Source organism: Ursus americanus, chromosome 6 (assembly GCF_024610735.1).
Source record: "Ursus americanus isolate L20-20 chromosome 6, mUrsAme1.1.p, whole genome shotgun sequence".
Lineage (NCBI taxonomy): Eukaryota > Metazoa > Chordata > Mammalia > Carnivora > Ursidae > Ursus > Ursus americanus.
Window position 1 is genome coordinate 82,423,215 of NC_142132.1, and position 19,931 is coordinate 82,443,145.

Below are 19,931 nucleotides of genomic sequence, written 5' to 3' on the forward strand. Positions count from 1 at the left end.
GCTTTGCTTTAATAACAAGAGTTTTTAGATAGCACAACTCAAAAAATGACATGGGGGCTGAGGACTAAAATAGGGCTGATCTATTTTGTTCAAGAACGAATGAAGGAAGGCCTCCTTTTCCTTCACATAAGACAACAACATATGTAGTAGGAGAACCTTCAATATTCAAACCACAGTTGTAATCACAGGATTTGTTCTTTCATTATTTCAAATCCTTTTGTATGACCCAACTTTGGACAATATTGTATTGAAAAAGTCTTGTTTGTCTTTAGTTCCAGGTAAATTAAGTGGATTTCTAATTCTACCACCTGGTAGGCAGCTTGTCACTTATTAAATGTGTCCTTTGAGAAATATTTCTAATACCACAAAAACATAACTTTTTATTTTGTTTAAAATCATTTTAAGTTTTATCACTTGAGTGAGTTACTTGTTAACAGCACATATTACTGTTATATATTCATTTGAGAAGTGCCCTGCGTTTCCTGGAAGGCTTCCTTTCTCATTTGGTTAAGATCACTTATGTGAGGCCCTTTTTGGTTAGACTGAAGTATTAGTATCCAAAAAAAAGATTCACACTCACACAATTATAAAGACATCCAAATCTGCTTTTGTTGTTTAAGCTTTTCTGTTCTCCTTATTTTGTTCTGTTGGTATATTTATTTTTAGTGTGCAATATGATAACGATTTTGGAATATAACCTTCAGGCTTATTATAATGATTTCAAACACCTAATAGGTCCAAGGGCAATACATAGTATTGTGTTCTGAATTTAGAATGTACATAAATAATACTACACAAACTGAGTCTTTCTATTGTTTGTTTTTTACCCACAGGATTATTTTTTAGACCAAAGAAAACAGTGGTTATTCTATTCCATTAGTTTTTTGAAAAGCCAACTCTAGGTTTCTTAAACCTTTTTACTGTTTCTTTACATCCTTTTTTATCCATGTCAGTAGTTACTTTCATTCTCTTTCTTTCATTCTCTCTTCTTTATCTAATATTTATGTAACTAGATCAACTTTTTTGGCAGAATATTTGTATTGTATCTCACATTTCAACATTTTATATTTGATTTCTACATCCTTATATTTTGGTATTTTTTTCCTGCAGACATCATAAAGCTTAATTTAAGCTTCCATTGTTCTTCTATTTTCATATTCCCAAACTACGCAAGCTCATGAATGATTCCTAGATTACTGCATATATGTGCCAATAATGCAATTACTAAAACTTCTGCTTCCCATTCTTTCTCTCTGAATTCCATTATCTTTTCTCTAATGTACAGCCTTTAGAAGGTCTTTCAATGGACTGTAAGTAAATGTTCTGAAATATCTTTGTTTTGCCCTCACTCTTAAATATGGGATATAAATCCTCATCTCCAAATCTCCATGAAGCACAAGGTCATGGTGGGGCATTCTCAGTTGAGTAACACATTCTAAATTGATGGTTATTTTCCATGAGAATTTGTGAGTGTGGTATTCCATTGAGGAATGATGTCTAGTTTTGCCATTGAGAATTCCATATACTGTTAGTTTTTGTTTTGTTTTGTTTTGTTGGTTTGTTTGTTTGTTGGTTGGTTTTGTCAGTATTCCAGCTTTTCTTTCAACTTGCTTTTAAAATAGCCTATTTATCACTGGTTTTATTCCAGTTTCGCCAGCCTATCCAGGTGAGGATGTGGAAGTACTTGTGCTTTGGGATATTTTGTGAATTCATGCTCTTTATCAACTGTGGAAATCTCAAGACAACAGCTCTTGAAATATTCCCATTCCATAAATCATTTATTCTGTCTTTTCCAGAAATCCTGTTTACCGTATTCTGGGCCGCCTTATATTATCCCTTAGGTCTCGTAACTGCTCTTTCAAATTTACTTACCTTTACCTCTCAGTGCTACAGTACTAAGTAATTTTGTCAGATCTATGATCCAACTTATTAATTTTCTCTTCAGCTATACCTCATCCAGTTTGTTTAATTCATGGTTTTTTAATGTCATTTATTATATTTTTCATTTCTAGAAACTATTTGGATCTTTTACAAATCTTCGTGGACTTTTCTCCACACCTTATTTTTGGAGAACTGATTTATTCCTTTGTATTTTTAACCATTTTAAATATAGTAACTTATTTTCTCTTTCTGGTATTGTATTATCTGAAGTTTTGGAAACAGGTGTTCTGACCCCACTCTTATTGTATCTGCAGATCCTTGCTTATGGAGGATTGTTCCCTTATGTGCTTTGCAATTTTGACTGCAAGCTAACCATTGGTAGTATTTAGTTTTTTCCCCCAAGATTTCCCAGTGAGTTGAGTTGAGAAAGTATACCTCCAGGGCCAATTGTTATGTTCTCAGTTTGGGAATCCGTAGACTACATATGTGATATAAACATTAATTCCCAAATTCACATGAGGCACACCTATGACATTGAACTATCAAAAGAATTGCATTGTTTTCCCCATTCTTTTTTCAAGGCCCAGTTGATATAGACACAATTCCTTATCATTTCCTGCTGGTGAGTGTTTGTCTCTGCATGGACTTTAATGTGTTTTTATTAACCTGTATTTTTATATATGATTGTACATTACTGAAAAATTAATTTTACAAACCTCTAAAATGTGTGCTGCATATCATAGCCACCTTAGCATCTAGTTGCAAAATCAGTCATGTTTTGCTGGTGAGCATCTTTTCTATTTAGCTTTAAAACATAATGTCTAGAAAAGCAACAATCTCATTTAATAATCATATACATGTATGCCTCACAAAAATGGCAGATTTGGTTCCAGCTCACGGTAATAAAGCAAATATTGCAATAAAGCAAATCAAATAATTTTTTTTGGTTTTCCAGTTCATAGAAAAGTTATGTTTACAATAGACTATATAGTCTACTAAGAGTGTAACAGTATTATGTTTGAAAAATCAAGGTACATACCTTAATTAAAAAATACTTTATTACTAAAAGTGCTAACCATCTCCCGAATGTTCAGTGAGTCATAACCATTGATCACAGGTCACCATAACAGTTATGATAATAATAAAAAGTTGGAAATACTGTGAGAATTGCTAACATGTGACTCATAGAGACACAAAGTGAGCAAATGCCATTAAAAAAGTGGTGCCGATAGACTTGCTCAACGCAAGGTAGTCACAAACCTTCAATTTGTAAAAACACACTATCTGCGAAGTGCAATAAAGCAAGGAACAATAAAATGAGGCATGCCTGTAATTGAATTAGTGGATTTGTATTAATACACCTACGGTGCAACTACTGGGATAAATAAGTAGAGAGAAGACATGTATAAGACAAAGGTTGTAATAGTCAAATAAATTACCCTAATCCACGAATCATAAGCTTCTCTTCTTCTTTGCCCATTCTTACACTCAGCAGAGAACGAATCTGACCAAGAGATGCCAGCAGGTTGATGGTATCCTCCACGGAGACACCATTGATAGTGTAGGTCTTTGGCAGAGCCCGGACCAGACCACCAATGCCATCATACTGTCGATGGAGCAACACAAACATGGCCCTCACCAATTCAGGGTCTTCAATGACAGACTCTTGCGCCCATCGGACCATGGTCTCAGAAATCAACTGCTGAAGAGTGGCTGCAAAGTCATTATGGATTTTTTTAAAAAGGAAAATAATAAGAAAAGGCAAATTAGTTGGGCATTTCAACTGTGCCTCTCATAGTCCCAAACTAATATCTATATTTATACCAGAATTGGTAAACAAGCTTAATTTAAACATTTTATATATCAATAAAAATGAGTTATGAACATGCAAGGATAAATATATACAAGCTTTTCCTTAAAAACTACTCTTATTAAGGAATTTAAGCTGTTCAGAATTTATAGCTACTTTTTCAAAACTACTGCTGGCAATCCATAGGGCAACCAATATAAGTTGTCCTATTATTTTACTTTTATTTTCTTTGTTCCATTCTTTTCTGCCCAGAAGATTTGACATCATATATCCTTATAAAGTCAGTCATGGGCATCCAAGGAATTATCTACTTTTCTGTCTCCTCATTTGAGCCATTTGCAAAAGTGACCTCACATAATTATACTTTTACTATAATTTGGATCCTTAATTGTCACTTAAAATGTTTTGATTGTGAAGCTGTATTAAAGTGAAAAACTATTCTACACATAGATTACTTGCAATGTGACATGCAGTGTAGTATGCATAAAAGCAACAGAACTTCCAAACCCCTAAAATAAATAGCAAAATTATCAAAGCTAAGTAGGGTTGATGTGATCAACATGTACGTAATGAGGTACTAATTCCTATCATTGATACATTGGCAGATTTTCATCCCTGCCTTAATCTATACATTATTTAAGCACAAACAAAAACAACCAATTTTAACCGAACCCAAAATGCAGATAAAATGCCAGTATACTTGCGCATGCCTCAAAACCATGCTGACATTTCTAATAGGTCAAAATCATAAACCTGATGGTAACAAAAAGTGGTTCATATGAAACCTTGAACTTTCATTTTGAAGAGGACTTGATTCAAATAAATTTGACTGTGATACTAAAGAATAAATTTAGAGGTCATCGTAAGGATAAAGAGTTTCCATTTTAAGTTAGTGCCAAAAAAAAACAACCCTAAAATTTTTCATGAGTTGATTTTTCTTCTTTCAGTAAAAACTGTTCCTAAACCAGTGCTGCATCATAGAATGAATGGGGACTGAGGTGTAAGGTAGTAAGACGGATCTCACCAACCTATTACTTGAACCCCTTCTAGATGAGTGCCACATCTGAGACTCATTGTCCCAGTGCTTGTTTTCACAGTATCAGCTGTTACTCTTCAGTTAAATAGGATAAAAATGAACCAGAAATGCATAACGGTTGAGAAAATATCTCAGAACCAAAATATAGTACAAGAATATTTGAAAGCCAATGGCATAATATTTAGACAGGAAAGCTAAATTACTCCCTTTGTACTTCCTCTTGATAGTCTGATCAAATATCTAAATTAGTAGTGCTCTGGAGAGCCCACCCACCCTTATAAATATTGCTACCTCTCAATCTTTTCCTACAAGCACAGTTGGATGCAGCTGTCTACTTCTGGCAGGCATAGGTGTCTACTTAAGAATCTGATTCTTGGAAGCTTCCAACTCAATGTTCTCACTGGCTCATCTACTATGATGTTAGTTCAAAGGATGAATAAATGTCACAGAATCACTTTGCCAGCACCCTTCCGTACTGCTTACAGGACTTCTTGGAGTCACTCTCAACTGGTTTCTCAGCTTGTTTCTTCTTCAGGTATGTCACCTTTTCTACCAGGGACAGCAGGCGTCCTCGAATTGTTAAGTCACTGTTTCCATCTAAAGACCCATCTTCATCCAGCTCAATTCCTAGCATGAGAAAAGCAAAGAGAAAGAAAAATACATTTAGGAGAAATAATTCTCTGGTTTTGCAACCTTTGCCATTCATAGCTTAAAGCAATGCTGCCATGGTCCAAAACATTTGACAACACTGAGTAAAGCACTCCTGCTCGCCAGCTCTTGGGTAAAATCCACTCACTGGCCTCCTTTCACTTTCTCCCCTGTTCCAATGGGCCCAGGGCTATTAGTAGCCAACACAAAATATAAAACTAAGCAGACAGCAAAAAGATGCTCTTAGGAGCCAAGATCAATTCTGCTATTTGGTCTGACCCTTAGGCTGACCCTGAGGCATGTCTGCCTTTAGCTGCTATCTTCCTAGACCTACAGTTTTACCTGCAAAAAAACCCTACCAGACTTTCAGCCTCCTCATTTGCCTCTAATAATCACAGTGTCATTTTAATAAATTGAGAGAAGAGACAGCAGGCATAATTAAGTATCGTAAACCAGAGAATGCTTTATGTCTGAAGCAATAATACTACCATTTTAGAGTACCCCTTTATTTATAGTAGATAATATAACTTTCTGGCACTCGTTTAGTGGCTCTCTATTCATAAGCTGAATTAATATGCAAGATGATGCTTATATTCTCTTCATTAAAATAAAATAAAAATAATGCAATTGGTGCTACACATCACTTAAGAGATGGTTAATTCATTTTCTTTCACTGGAACACTTTGTCCATATCACTGCTTAAAGGGAAAACAACCACAAATTGAGAACATCAAATAAATTCTAGTTTAAAAGTTCTTAGAGCAAAAGGAGGGGGACTCTCCCTTAATAAATTTGGGCTACTGACATAAACTTAACAAAGGATTTCCTTAGACATTAATTAATTTCAAAAGCTACATGCTGCATTTACTAAGCCAATCCTAAAAAGTGCCCCACAACTGCTTTAAATACAACTATTTGTGATCAAATGTCTTTAGACTAAATCAACCTAACACTCATCTCTCTGCTGAAAGCATCTGGTTACAAGTCCCCATTTCCCCTTCCTATTCTCTACCACTAAGGAGAAGAGAGAAAAGAAATAAAATTTTGGTTATCTCCTAGTTGGTCTTAAAGTCTTTCTTTCTTTCTTTCTTTCTTTCTTTCTTTCTTTCTTTCTTTCCTTCCTTCCTTCCTTCCTTCCTTCCTTTCTTCTTTCTTTCTTTCTTTCTTTCTTTCTTTCTTTCTTTCTTTCTTTCTCCTTTTAAGATTCTATTTATTCATTTGACAGAGAGAGAGAGACAGCCAGCGAGAGAGGGAACACAAGCAGAGGAAGTAGGAGAGGAAGAAGCAGGCTCCTAGTGGAGCAGGGAGCCTGATACAGGGCTTGATCCTAGAACTCTGGGATCATGCCCTGAGCTGAAGACAGACACTTAATGATTGAACCACCCAGGCGCTCCAAGTCTTAAAGCCTTTCTGATCTCTCTACCTGTCATGACTTCCCAAATAGGTTCAGTTAACCATTAAGAATAATAAATATTCTTACATGAACTCCTAACAGGCATCAAGTATATTTATGAATCTATTTACATATATATGAGCTTTTGTACCAGTGTGTGTGTGTGTGTGTGTGTGTGTATATATATATATATATATATATATATATATATATATATATATATATATGAAAAATACACATTTGGCAACTAAACAATATTATGAAAATAGTTCAAAACAAAACAAGAAGTTTTACAAGGAAATAGTAAATCAAAATGAACAAACAGAAATCCTGGAGTTGAAAAATACAATAACTGAACAATTCAATTGAGAGTTTCAAAAGTAGACTTAACCATGCAGAAGAAAGAATCAACAACCAGAAGAATAGGTCAATGAAAATCGTGCAGTGTGCAGAAGGCCTATGAGATTATGGGACACAATGGAAAAAAAACAATATTCAGATTATGGGAATTCCAGAAGGCAACAAGAAATAAAAAGGGACAGAAAGTATATTTAAAGTAATTATGGCTGAACTTCCCAAACCTGGGGAGAGAAATGGACATGCAGATCGATGAGGCCCATAACTCCCAAAATGTACCGAACTTGAAAAGGGCTACACTGAGACACATTATAATTAGATGTCAAAAGGCAAAGGCAAAGGCAAAGAAGGAATTTTAAAAATGAGCAAGAGAAAAGAGAGAAGTTACATTAAAGGGAATTCCCATAAGACTATTGGCAGATTTCTCATCAGAAACTTTTTTTTAAGATTTTATTTCTTTATTTGACAGAAATAGAGAGAGAGAGACAGCGAGAGAGGGAACACAAGCAGGGGGAGTGGGAGAGGGAGAAACAGGCTCCCTGACATGGGGCTCAATCCCAGGACCCATGGATCATGACCTGAGCTGAAGGCAGACACTTAATGACTGAGCCACCCAGACACCCCCAGAAACTTTTCAAGACAGGAGAGAATGAGATCACATATTCAAAATATTGAAAGAAAGTAACTGTCAACCAAGAATTCTATACCCAGTGAAGCTGTCCTTCAGAAAAGGGAGGAGGGATAGAGACTTTTCCCAACAAACAGAGGGTGAGGAAGTTCATTCATACCAGATGTGCATTACATGGAATGACAGAGGAAGTTCTTTGAATGGATGTCAAAGAACACTAATTAACATTGTAAATACACAAAAAGGTAGTATAGATCTCACTGGTAATGATAAACATATACTCAAAGTTAGATTCTGCAATATGGTGATAGGGGTTTATAACTCATGACTCTAGTTTAAATTTTTTTAAATGAATTAAAATAGGTTGTTATAACTTTAAGATACTGTATGTAAACCTCATGTTAACCACAAGGGAAAATCTTGCGGTAATTATACAAAAGAACACAATAAAGAAGCCAAAGCATACTCATAACAAATATATCAACACATACATACACAAAATACAGCAAGATAGGAAACAAGGAAAAACAGATCTACACAACAAAACAAAACAAAACAAAAATTAACAAAATAGCATAGTAAGTCCTTACTTATCAATATAATGACTTTAAGTATAAATGGATAAAATTCTCCAACCATAAGACATAGAACAGTTGAATAAAAAAACAAGATCTAACCAATAAGAGATCCACACTAGCCTTAAAGACACACAAAGACTGAGCAAAGGGATGAAATATGACATTTCAAGCAAGTGGTAATCAAACAAAACAACACAACAACAACAACAACAACAAAACAACAACAACAACAGGGGAAGCTATACTTATATCAGACAAAATAGAGTTTAAACATGTTAAAAAGAGACAAAGGTCATTATATAATGACAAAGGGATCAATACACCAAGAAGATATAACAATTATAAATATTTATGCATCCAATACCAGAGTACCTAATCATATAAAGCAAAAACTAAAAAAACTAAAAGGGGAAATAAGGAGTAGTACAGTAATAATTGGGGACATTAGTATCCCACTCTTAATGAATAGATCATACAGGAGAGAATCAATAAGGAAAGAGTGGATTTTAACAACACTGTAGACCAAATGGACCTAACAGACATATATAAATATTCTATCAAGCAACAGCAGAATACACATTCTTCTCAAGTGCACATGGAACATTTTCTAGGATAGAATATGTCTTAGGCCATAAAACAAGTCTTAGCAAATTCAAGAGGGTTGAAATTATACCAGTAATCTTCTCTGACCACAAGGGCATGCAACTAGAAATCAATGACAATGGGAAAACTGGAAAATTTTTAGATGCAGAGAAATTAAGCAACACTCTCTTTAACAACCAAGGAATCCACGAAGAAATTTAATGGGAAATAAAAGAATTTATTGAGACAAACAAAACTGGAAATACAACATGCCAGAATTAATGGGTGCAGCTAAAGCACTTCTAAGAGGGAAGTTCACAGCAATAAATGCCTACATTAAGAAGAAAGAAAGATCTCAAATAAATGACCTAACTCTACACCTTAAGAAACTAGGAAAAAAGAACAAAGCCCGAAAGTAGAAGAAAGGTTAGAGCAGAGATTATTGAAATAGAAATTTAAAAAACAATATAAAAGATTAACCAAACTAAGTTCTCTGGAAAAAAAAAATTGACAAACCTTTAGTTAGCCTAACCAAGGGGAAAAAAGACAGGACTCAAATCAACAACATTATAAATGAAAAAGGAGACATTATAAATAAAAAAATGAAAAATACCACATAAATTCAAAGGACTGTAAAAGGTTACAATAAACATTATAAGCAAACAAACTGGACAACCTAGAAGAAATGGAAAGTTCTTAGAAACATATGACTTATCAAGGAAAAAAATGGAAAATCTGATTAGACCAATTATTTGTAAGGAGAGTGAATCAATAATCAAAATCTCACAATGAAGTAAAGCTTTATTGGTGAATTTTACTAAACATTTAAAGAAGAATTACACCAATTCTTCTCAAACTCTTCCAAACAAATCAAAGAGGAGGAAACACTCCCCAAATCACTTTAGTAGAACAGCATTATCCTCATACCAAAAATGCAAAAGGACACTACTAGAAAAGAAAATCACAGGCCACTATCCCTGATGAACACAGATGCAAAATTTCTCAATAAAATACCAGCAAACTGAATTCAACAGCATATTAAAAGAATCATTCACCATGATCAAACAAGATTTATCACTGGGATGCTAGGATGGTCCAACATATGTGAGCCAATCAATGTGACACACCACAATAACAGAATTAATGAAAAGAATCATATGGTCATCTCAGTAGGCACTTTAGAAAAAGCACTCAAAAATTTTAACATCCATTCGTGAAAAAATTCTTAACAAATTAGGCACAGAAGGAATATATCTCAACATACAAAGGCCATATATGATCAGCCCACAGCTAATATCATTCCCAGTGGTGAAAGATTGAAAAATTTTCCTCAAAGATCAGGAACAAGACAAAGGCATCCACTCTCTCACCATTCCTGGAAGTCCCAGCTAGAGTTATCAAGCAAGAAAAAGAAATACAAGGTTCCTGAATTGAGAAGGAAGAAGAAAAATGCCCTCTATTTGCAGACAACATGATTTTATTCATATAAAATCCTAAAATCTCAACCAAAAAACTGTTAAACCTAATCAATGAATTCAATAAAGTTGCAAGACATGAAGTTAACATACAACAATATGTAGTATTTTTATAAACTAAAAATGAAATTTCTGAAAAAGAAATTAAGAAATTGATCTCATTTACAATAACATCAAGAACAATACAAAACTTAGGAATAAGTTTAACTAAGGAGGTGAAAGATCTCTATCCTAAAAATTACAAGAGACTGGTGAAAAGAAGAGAAGAGGATACTAATACATGGAAAGGCATCCTCTATTAATGGCTTTGAAAGAATTAATATTGTAAAATGGTAATATTATCAAAAGCTATCTATAGATTCAATGCAATCCCTATCAAAATTCCAATAGCATTTTTTTAAAGAAGTAGGAAAAAACCTTCCTAAAATTTATATGAAATCACAAAGTCTCCCTAATAGCCAAAGAAATCCTGAGAAAGAATAAAGTAAGAAGTATCACACTTCCTGATTACAAGCTAATCTAGTAAAGCTATAGTCATCAAAACAGATGGTACTGCAAAACAGATGGTCCATAAAAATGGACCAATAGATAAATGGAAAAGAACTGAGAGCCCAGAAATAAACCCAAGTATATATGGTCTACTAATAGTTGACAAGGGAGCCAAGAATACCCAATGGAGAAAAGATAGTCTTCAGTAAACAGTGCTGGGATGATTGGATCTTCACATTTAAAGGAATGAAACTGGACCCACATCTTAACCACTAATAAAAACTGACTAAAAATAGATAAAAGACTTAAATGTACAACTTGATATCATGAAACTCTTAGAAAAAATGTAAAGACAAAGCTCCTTGATATGGATTTTGGTAATGATTTTTTGGATAAGACACCTAAACCACAAGCAGCATAGCAAAAATAAACATATGGGACTACATCAAACTAAACAGCTTCCATAAAAAACAAAAGAAACCACTAACAAAGTGAAAAGATAAGCCACGGAATGGGGAAAAAATGTAAGTAAACTACATATCTGATAAGGATTTAATATCCAAAACACACAGCAAAAAACAAACAAATAAAATAGTATAAAGGATCCTCAAAAAAATTTAAAAATAGAATTACCATATGACCCAGTAATTCACTTCTGGGAAAACAGCCAAAGGAAATTAAAACACTAACTTGAAAAAGGTATCTACATTGTCATGTTCACAGCAGCATTATTTATGATAGCCAAGATATGGAAACAAGTTAAGTGTCCATCGACAAATGAATGGATAAAGAAGTTGTGGCATATACATACAATGGAATATTATTTAGCCAAAAAAACAAGGAACTGTTATCTGTGACAACACGGGCAGAACTTGAAGGCACTATGCTATGAGAAATAAGTCAGAGAAAAGAGTAATACTGTGTGATCTCACTTATATGTGGAAACTAAAAACAAACAAACTCAGAGAAAAAGTGATCACAGTTGTCATCAGAAGTTTGATAGTAGGGAGAAGGGAATTGAAGGAAAGTGGTGAAAAGTTACAAACTTTAAATAAGTACTAGGAGTGCAACATACAGCATGATGACTGTAGCTAACACTGCTGTATGATATACAGGAAAGTTCTTTTAAGAGGGTAAATCCTAAGAGTATTTGACAAGGAAAAAGTTTTTGCCTTTATTTCTTCTTCTTTTCTTTTCTTTTTATTGCATCTATATGAGAAGATGGATGTTAGCCAAACCTATTATGGTAATCATTTCACAATATGAGTGAATCAAACAATCACAATGTACATCTTAAACTTATACAGTGGTGTATGTCAATTATTTCCCAATATAATTATTTCTCAATAAATAAATAAATAAATAAATAACACATCTAATAAGAGTTATAAGTCAAGAAGACTTTACCACAATGTGTCATCAAATCTTCATGAAAATCTAAGAGTTGGTCACGGATTTCTTCAGGACATGGACATTCACTTTTGTCATCCTTAAAATTGAGAAGCATATTGATCTGAAAGTTTGGAAAAACAAGAAAGAGGAGAACAAGAGCAAAAGAACAGTGAATTCAGGAATGACACAGCAAAAAGAATCATAAAAACCAAAGATATTCAAATCCTTGAGTATTCATAAATTCATGCCTAACATATGAAAAATCATTATAACTGAATACAATGAATACCAAAAAATAAATAAAACTATACAAAGCTTAGTTTGCTGCAAAATAGTCACATAATTTGCTTCCTTTTTCTCAATTCCACAGTATGTTAAAATCTAATATTATTTTTAAAAAATATTTTATTATGCTTCTCCTAGATTTCCTTTTTTTCTTGCTGATTTCTAAACTTCGTGGATTATTTTAAAGAATACTTTTTGAGAAGGATATAGCAGCAAAGATGAAGAAAAATCCAAATAGAAAATATAACAGAGAGCTATGCTTTTATTAACATTAATGGTTCAATTAAATAAACTTCAAGAAACCATCCTCCATTTGTTTTAGCTTTAGACACAAAACACATTTATGAATGAAGAAAAGAAAGGAATATTGCTGTTTCATCATTTCCCCAGAGGAAACAATTGTTAAGTCTGCTTGTAGAGTTTTTTATATGAATTTTTTGTTTAACTTATATTTTGAGATAAGCACATGCATATGCTATTGTAAGAAATGATCAAAGAGATACTATATACCCTTTACCCAGTTCCCCTTGGGAATAGGTAACATCTTACAAAATAGCAGTACAATATTGCAACAAGGACACTGACATTGATGGTCAAAACAGAGAACAACTGATTACCTGAAGGATCATTCCTGCTACCCCTTTATAACCACATCTACTACCCTCCTGCCTGCTCATCACTTATTCCTGTCAGTCACTAATCTGTTGTCCATTTCTGTATTATTGTCATTTCAAGAATGTTACATAAATGGAATCATACAGTATGCATGCATACATTCCCATCTGATCCTATGATGTCTGCAGGGTCTGTAGTGATACCTCATTTCATTCCTGATATTGGTAATTTGTGTCTTCTCTCTTTTTGTTAACCTTTTCAGTGGTTTGTAGATTTTATTTTTAAGTAACCAGTTTTTAGATTCTTTATTTTTTAATAATTGTCCTGTTTTCAGTTTCATTGATTTCTGCTTTTATCTCTATTATTGCCTTCCTTCTGCTTGCTTTGGTTTATTTTACTCTTCTTTTTCTAAATGCTTCTGATGAAAGCTTAGCTTATTGACTTGAGTGTTCTTCTCCCTTTAAATGTAAATATTTAGTGTCATAAGTTATCCTCTCAGCACTGCTTTAGCTGTTCCCACAAATTTTGATGTGATATTTTCATTTTCAGTTCAATGTATTTTTAAGTTTTCCCCTGAGACTTCCACCATTAGTTATTTAAAAGCGTGTTCTTTAGTTTCCTAGTATTGGGAGATTGTCCTGTTATCTTTCTTCAATCTACACTGTGGTCAGAAAAAAAGATTCTGTATTAAAAAAATCCAATGCTTTTAAATCTGTTTAGGTTTTTTTTATGGCCCAGGACATAGTCCATCATTGAGAATGTTTCATGGGAACTTGAAAAAAAAAAAGTGTATTATGTTCTTGGGTGGAGTGTTCTACAAATATCCAAAGATCCTGCTAGGTGGTGACAGTGTTGTGTTTTCCTATATTCTTGCTGACTTTTGTCTAGCTTTTCTATCAATTATTGCCAGAGGGGTACTGAAGACTCCAAATATAATTGTGTATTTATATATTTCTTCTTTCAGTCCTACCTGTGTAGACTTCACATATTTTTCAGCTCTATTATTTAGTACATGTACGTTTGTCTTCTTGGTGAGTTGCTCTTTTATCATGGTATAATGTTCCTGTCTGCCTCTGGTAATTTCTTTGTTCTGATATACACTTACTTTCTTTTAATTTTTCATAATGTATCTTTTTTCACAGATTTGAAGGGCTACATAACATAGGTATTTATAGCAGCATTGTCAACATTAGCCAAACTATGGGGAGAGCCCAAATGTCTACCGACTGATGAATGGATAAAGAAGATACACACACACACACACACGCGCGCGCGCGCGCACGCGCAATGGAATATCACTCAGCCATAAAAAAGAATGAAACCTTGCCTTTTGCAATGACATGGATAGAGCTAGGGTATATTATACTAAGTGAAATAAGTCAGTTAGAGAAAGACAAATACCATATGATCTCACACATATGTGGACTTTAAGAAAGAAGACAGATGAACATATGGGAAGGGAGAAAAGAAAAAAAGGAGAGAGGGAAACAAGTTATAAGAGACTCTTAATGACACAGAACAAACGGAGGGTTGACGGAGGGGTGCGGGAGGGGGATTGACTAGATGGGTGGTAGGTATTAAGGAGGGTACTTGCTGTGGTGAGCACTGGGTGTTGTATGTAAGTGATGAATCATTGCATTCTACTCTAGAAACCAGTATTGCTCTGTATGTTAACTACCTAAAATTTAAATTAAAAAAATATATGTCTATATATAAGATATATATATTTTTTCATCCTTTTACATTCAACCTATCTACATCATTCTATTTGATGTCAGTTTCTCCTAGAAACATCTCATCATGGAAATATCTCATAGAAACCTAATAGCATATGGTCAGGCCAAGATTTAAAATCCACTCTGCCAATCTCTGTCTTCTAATTAGTGTATTTATTTATATTCATGACCTTACTGATATGCTATGACTTAAGCCTGTAATTTTACATGCTTTTTTGTTTGTTCTGCTTTATTTTTCCCAACTTGCTGTGGGTTCCTTGAACTATTTTTAGGATCTCATTTTGAGTTATCCCTGCATTTTTTAAGTATATCTCTATGTATAGCTTTTTAAGTGGTTGCTCTGGATATTACATGATACATAATTCATCACAGACTACTGGCATCAATATCTTATCAGCTTGAGTGAAGCACAGAAAACTCATCTCCCTTTATACCCCTTATCCTCCTTCATTTAAAATATAAATGTCTTGGGGCACCTGGGTGGCTCAGTCAGTTAAGCATCCAGCTCTTGGTTTCAGCTCAGGTCATGGTCTCAGGGTCATGGGATCCAGCCCCACATCAGGCTCTAGGCTCAGCACGGAGTCTACTTTCCCTTCCCCTTTGCTCCTCCCCTCCCCCAGTTTGCTCTAGCTCATGTGCACATACTCTCTCTCCAAAATAAATAAAATCTTTTTAAAAAATTAAAAAAATACACGTCTTAAATATTTCCTATAAGTACATTTAGAACACATTAGACAGCTTTATCATTTTTGCTTCAACCATCAAATATAACTTAGAAAACTCAAAATGAAAAGGAAAATGCATTATATTTATCCATGCTTTAACACCTTCCATACTTCTTTCTTCATTCCAGATTTTCACAATTTTCTTCTATCATTTTTCTCTCTGTTTCAAGGACTCTGTTTAGGATTCTTTCAGGGCCGGTCTGCTGTATTCCAATGCTCAGTGTTTTCCTTCACTGGAGACTGTCTTGATCTCCCCTGCATTCTTGAAGGATGTTTTCACTCCCTATAGAATTCTGGGTTTTCAGTCTTTTTCAGTTGAAAACTGTGTCCTTAGTTTTCAGAGGTTTGACAATGATGTGTCTTGGTTTAGATCTCTTTGGGTATCTGGTTTATTCAGCTTCTTGAATCTCTTTCTTATCTTTTGCCAAACTTGAAAAGTTTCAGCGACTATTTTTCTAAGTTTTTTTTTTTCCAGTTCCCCCTCTTTCTCCTATCTCTCAGACTCTAATGTCACAAATGTCAGATCTTATGTTATATGCAGGTTCCTGAGGCTTTTTTATTATTTTGTTTTTCAGACTGGGTAATTCTTTTTTTATTTTTTTAAAGATCGATTGATTATTTATTTGAGAGAGAGAGAGAGAGTATGCAGAAGCAGGGAAGGGGAACAGGGTGGGGGAAAGAGAGAATCTCAAGCAGACTCCCAGCTGATCACAGAGCCTGATGTGGGGCTCGATCTCACAACCCTGAAATCATGACCTGAGCCAAAATCACAAGTCACACCCCTAACCAACTGAGCCACCAAGACATCCCTAGACTGGGTAATTCTTGTTGTTCTCTCTCCAGTTCAGTGGTTCCTTTCTCTTTCTCCTTCCTTCTGTTGCTAAGTCCATTCACTGAAGGTTTCTTTATTATGGTTATTTTTCAGTTCTAAAATTTCCATTTGGTTCCTCTATCTTTATTTCTTTCTGAGGACTTCCTCCCCATTTCAAAGCAGTTTTATGATGGCTACTTTAAAAGCCTTGTCAGACAAATTTAACATCTTTGTCACCTCAGAGTTGGTATCTATTGATTGTCTTTTCTTCATTCAAGTTTTTCCTGGTTCTTGGGGTGATGAGTGATTTTTTTCATTGAAATCTTGACATTTTCATCTTGTGAGACTTCTGGATCTTATTTAAATGTCCAGCTTCTTCTGACACTAGCTAGCAGGAGAAGAGTTTGAGCTGTCTTGTTACTTGCTACTGCCAAGTGGGAATGGAAGCCCATTTCCTCACTCAGCTTCCATGGACACTTGAGAGAGGAAGATGACCTTGTTCTCACTGGACGAGGCTGGAGTATCCAGTTCCCCACTAGACCCGTACTCATATAAGCCTGGCTGGAAGGGCGAGAGTACCATATACTTCTCCCTCTCTGGCCTCTACTGACACTTCAGAAGAAGCAGGCCACATTACCACTCATCAGGGATGAAGTCCCAGCTCCCCACAGTTCCGCCTGGAGCACCTCATTACAGCCTGATGAGGGTGGAATTCTAGGCTCCCCACTCAATGTCTGCTGGTTCGGGTGGGGGTGGGGCACAGTTCTGTCTAGTGTTCAGCTGGAGTAGTATGGTTAGTACCTACAAGTTTTCAGTTTTGCTAGACAGTTTTCTTGGTCTTCTGGCTAGACATAGAAGGCTCTTGTTGGGGCTTTTCTTATTAATGCCAATTGGCATTTCTGGGTTGCTGGCTTCTTTAGCCCCAAGTCTGGGATAGATGAAGCAAAAAGAAAAGCCAAGGGACTCACCACCATGGTGTTCCTCGGGTCCCAAAGTTCCATAGCCAGTCTCCTTGCTTCTATCTTTTAGAGTCTTCCTATCTTGTCTTTAATGTAATTTCCAGGGTTATGGTTGTACTTAGAAGGAAGAATAAGGAAAGGCACATGTACTCTATCTTTCCAGAAGCAGGAGCCTCCCAATAGCAGTTTGAGAAATGGAGTGAATCTGGGAGAGCTTGGACTTGATTTCTGCTCAATAAATGTTGTTTAGGGCAATGAACAAAATTCCACATCCCCTCCCTCAAAGAAATTTCATTCTGGTGAGAAAACAAATTCTGCTATTAGTCCCTAAACATTTCACCTGGAGATATCATGATAGACAGGGAAATGCTAAGGATAAGAGACTGAAGATGAGATCTGGCAGTTACACCTCTTCACCACCATCTTGGTAATTTCCTACAGTATGTATACCACCTTGAAGTAGATTCCAGACTTGCTCATAGTCTGGTTCAGGCATGTGCCCCTGGTTCTACTCTACCCTAGGGAGAGAGCTGGGTCTGGAGTGAGCAACCAGAAGAACCATAAACAGGTGACCCATCTTTCAGCAAGCCTTGGGGCAATGACATCTGGTCTTTCAGGAGGGACCAAACAGAAAGTATCTGACATTGAGTCTTAGGAGGGAGGGGTTCCTTTCCACTGGGGTGGTGCCTTGTCAGCCAAAGAAGATCCACCTGTGGCTGCATATTGTTTCTATTTGCAGAACTTCAGAATCTGGAACACAGATCTCGTCCAAGAGTCTATGACACACATGATCCCTTTCAGCAAGTCTCTTGTTTGTTTAAACTAACTGGGTAGTTTTTTTTGTTTTTTGTTTGTTTGTTTATTTGTTTTTTGTTGTTTTTTTGGTGAAACTAAGAATCACTAACTAAATCAATCTGGCTTAGTTTAAAGAAAAGGAAAAAAAATCACATTTGTAACTTATGATATAATTTCTCAAGGTATGGATCCTGAATGAAGTAAAACCCACAGTAAGAAGGAAGAGTTTCCATTTCCTTCTTGTACCTGCTCTTGAGGTGGTGATCTAAATTCCTTCGTTTTCCTGGCGGTGAGGGCAGCTGACATGTTTAAGGCTTGCATCACTTCGTTGTATCGGAAGCGTTGATTGTCTTGGAGCTTTGCTACAAAGTCATCTGAAAAGGCCACGATGGCTTCTATCCGGTGTCGGACCTGACAGTCACAGAGGTACTGAAGCAGCAGGCACATCTAAAAAGATGATGAAAAAGACATCAGATTTAATTTCTGGATCTTTAAATGGTTAATGTGTATCAAACCAAAATCCGTGGCCGACATGCTTAGTGGTCAACTCTTCTATGAACAGAATTTGGATTTTGTGTAGGCAGCACTGTGCTTGATCCCGGGGGATAAAACATAATTTTTCTAAGCCGAAAGGGTAAATACACATTCTCCTGGTGGACAGTTACCATCCTGGCCTCCTCTGCAGCTACAAGTACTATGGCGAATAAGATATATAAGAAGAAGTTAGCCAGGGGGCCTGTGGGAAAGATTCCCTATCAATAATAAAAGACTAGAACACCTTTTGCTCAAATGGGTATAACTGGGTAGTGAGTGACCTGATGATTTCACCTGAGGATGAAAACCACACACTGAGGAGCACAGGAAAATATTAAGAGCTGGGTTCCTAAGGACATTATTGAGCTCCTATACTAATTCTAGAACTGTGTACCTCCAGACTTTGCACGTAAATTATTTAAATGGTTTCATTGCTTATTCATCAAATGGTTAGTTGGGTATTCTTCTACCCGAAGCCAAAAGGATTTTTAACTGATAGAGTATGTTGGTAGAAACATGCATATAAGAGAATGCTCTTCCTGTGCTTAGGAAAACATTTAAATACACGCAGTACCAATTGTGACATAAATACAAGGCGGTGTTAAAGAGAACTTTACAACCACAACAGGCACATTCCTGTCGATGCCAGCTCTGAGGTAGCCCTATCATTTACCCCCCTTCTTCATGTCCTTCACCTACCCTATGGTAAGCATCATCCCCTTGGGTCTGGACCAACATGACAGCTTCTTGACTAAGTGGATTCTGGATGGCCCTCCCTTTCTCTCCTCATCGATTTTTATCACAGATTTTTAGAAGAAAATTTTCCTGTTAAAATTCTTCAGTGATTAAAAAAAATTCTTCAGTGATTTTAACTGAACTTAGAATAAAATTTAAAGTCCATCATATGGCTGGTTTTAGCAAATGCCTAGAGTCTACATGAACTGCCCTCTGCCTACTTTACCCTCTCTCCTTAGCTCACTAAGCTAACTGGTCTTTTTCTGCCTCAGAACCATTGTTGTGCTATGTGCTCTATGTGAAAAACTCCTAGAACATTCCTTCTGCTCTTTCTTCACATCTACTGGGCTCTGGCTCAATCCATCTGACCTCAGCTTAAAAGCCACCATCTCAGAGAGGTCCCCCCCTCTTTCCTGCAATAATCCAGTTGAGATTTTCTTTTTTCTAGTAACTCATTCTTTTCCTTC

General features: G+C 35.5%; 1 protein-coding gene across 3 annotated transcripts in view; it reads right to left on the reverse strand.

Moving 5' to 3' along the window:
- The window catches only part of RYR2 (ryanodine receptor 2), a 718,243-nt gene that overhangs the window by 187,228 nt on the left and 511,084 nt on the right, over positions 1–19,931 (reverse strand). For all 3 annotated transcript variants that reach the window (XM_087863178.1, XM_087863177.1, XM_087863176.1), the window contains 4 exons: positions 18,442–18,642; positions 12,285–12,390; positions 5,211–5,354; positions 3,321–3,594 (listed from right to left, as the gene is read on the reverse strand). In XM_087863178.1, the coding sequence (XP_087719304.1) occupies positions 3,321–3,594; positions 5,211–5,354; positions 12,285–12,390; positions 18,442–18,642 (725 nt within the window). The remainder of the gene's footprint in view (positions 1–3,320; positions 3,595–5,210; positions 5,355–12,284; positions 12,391–18,441; positions 18,643–19,931) is intronic.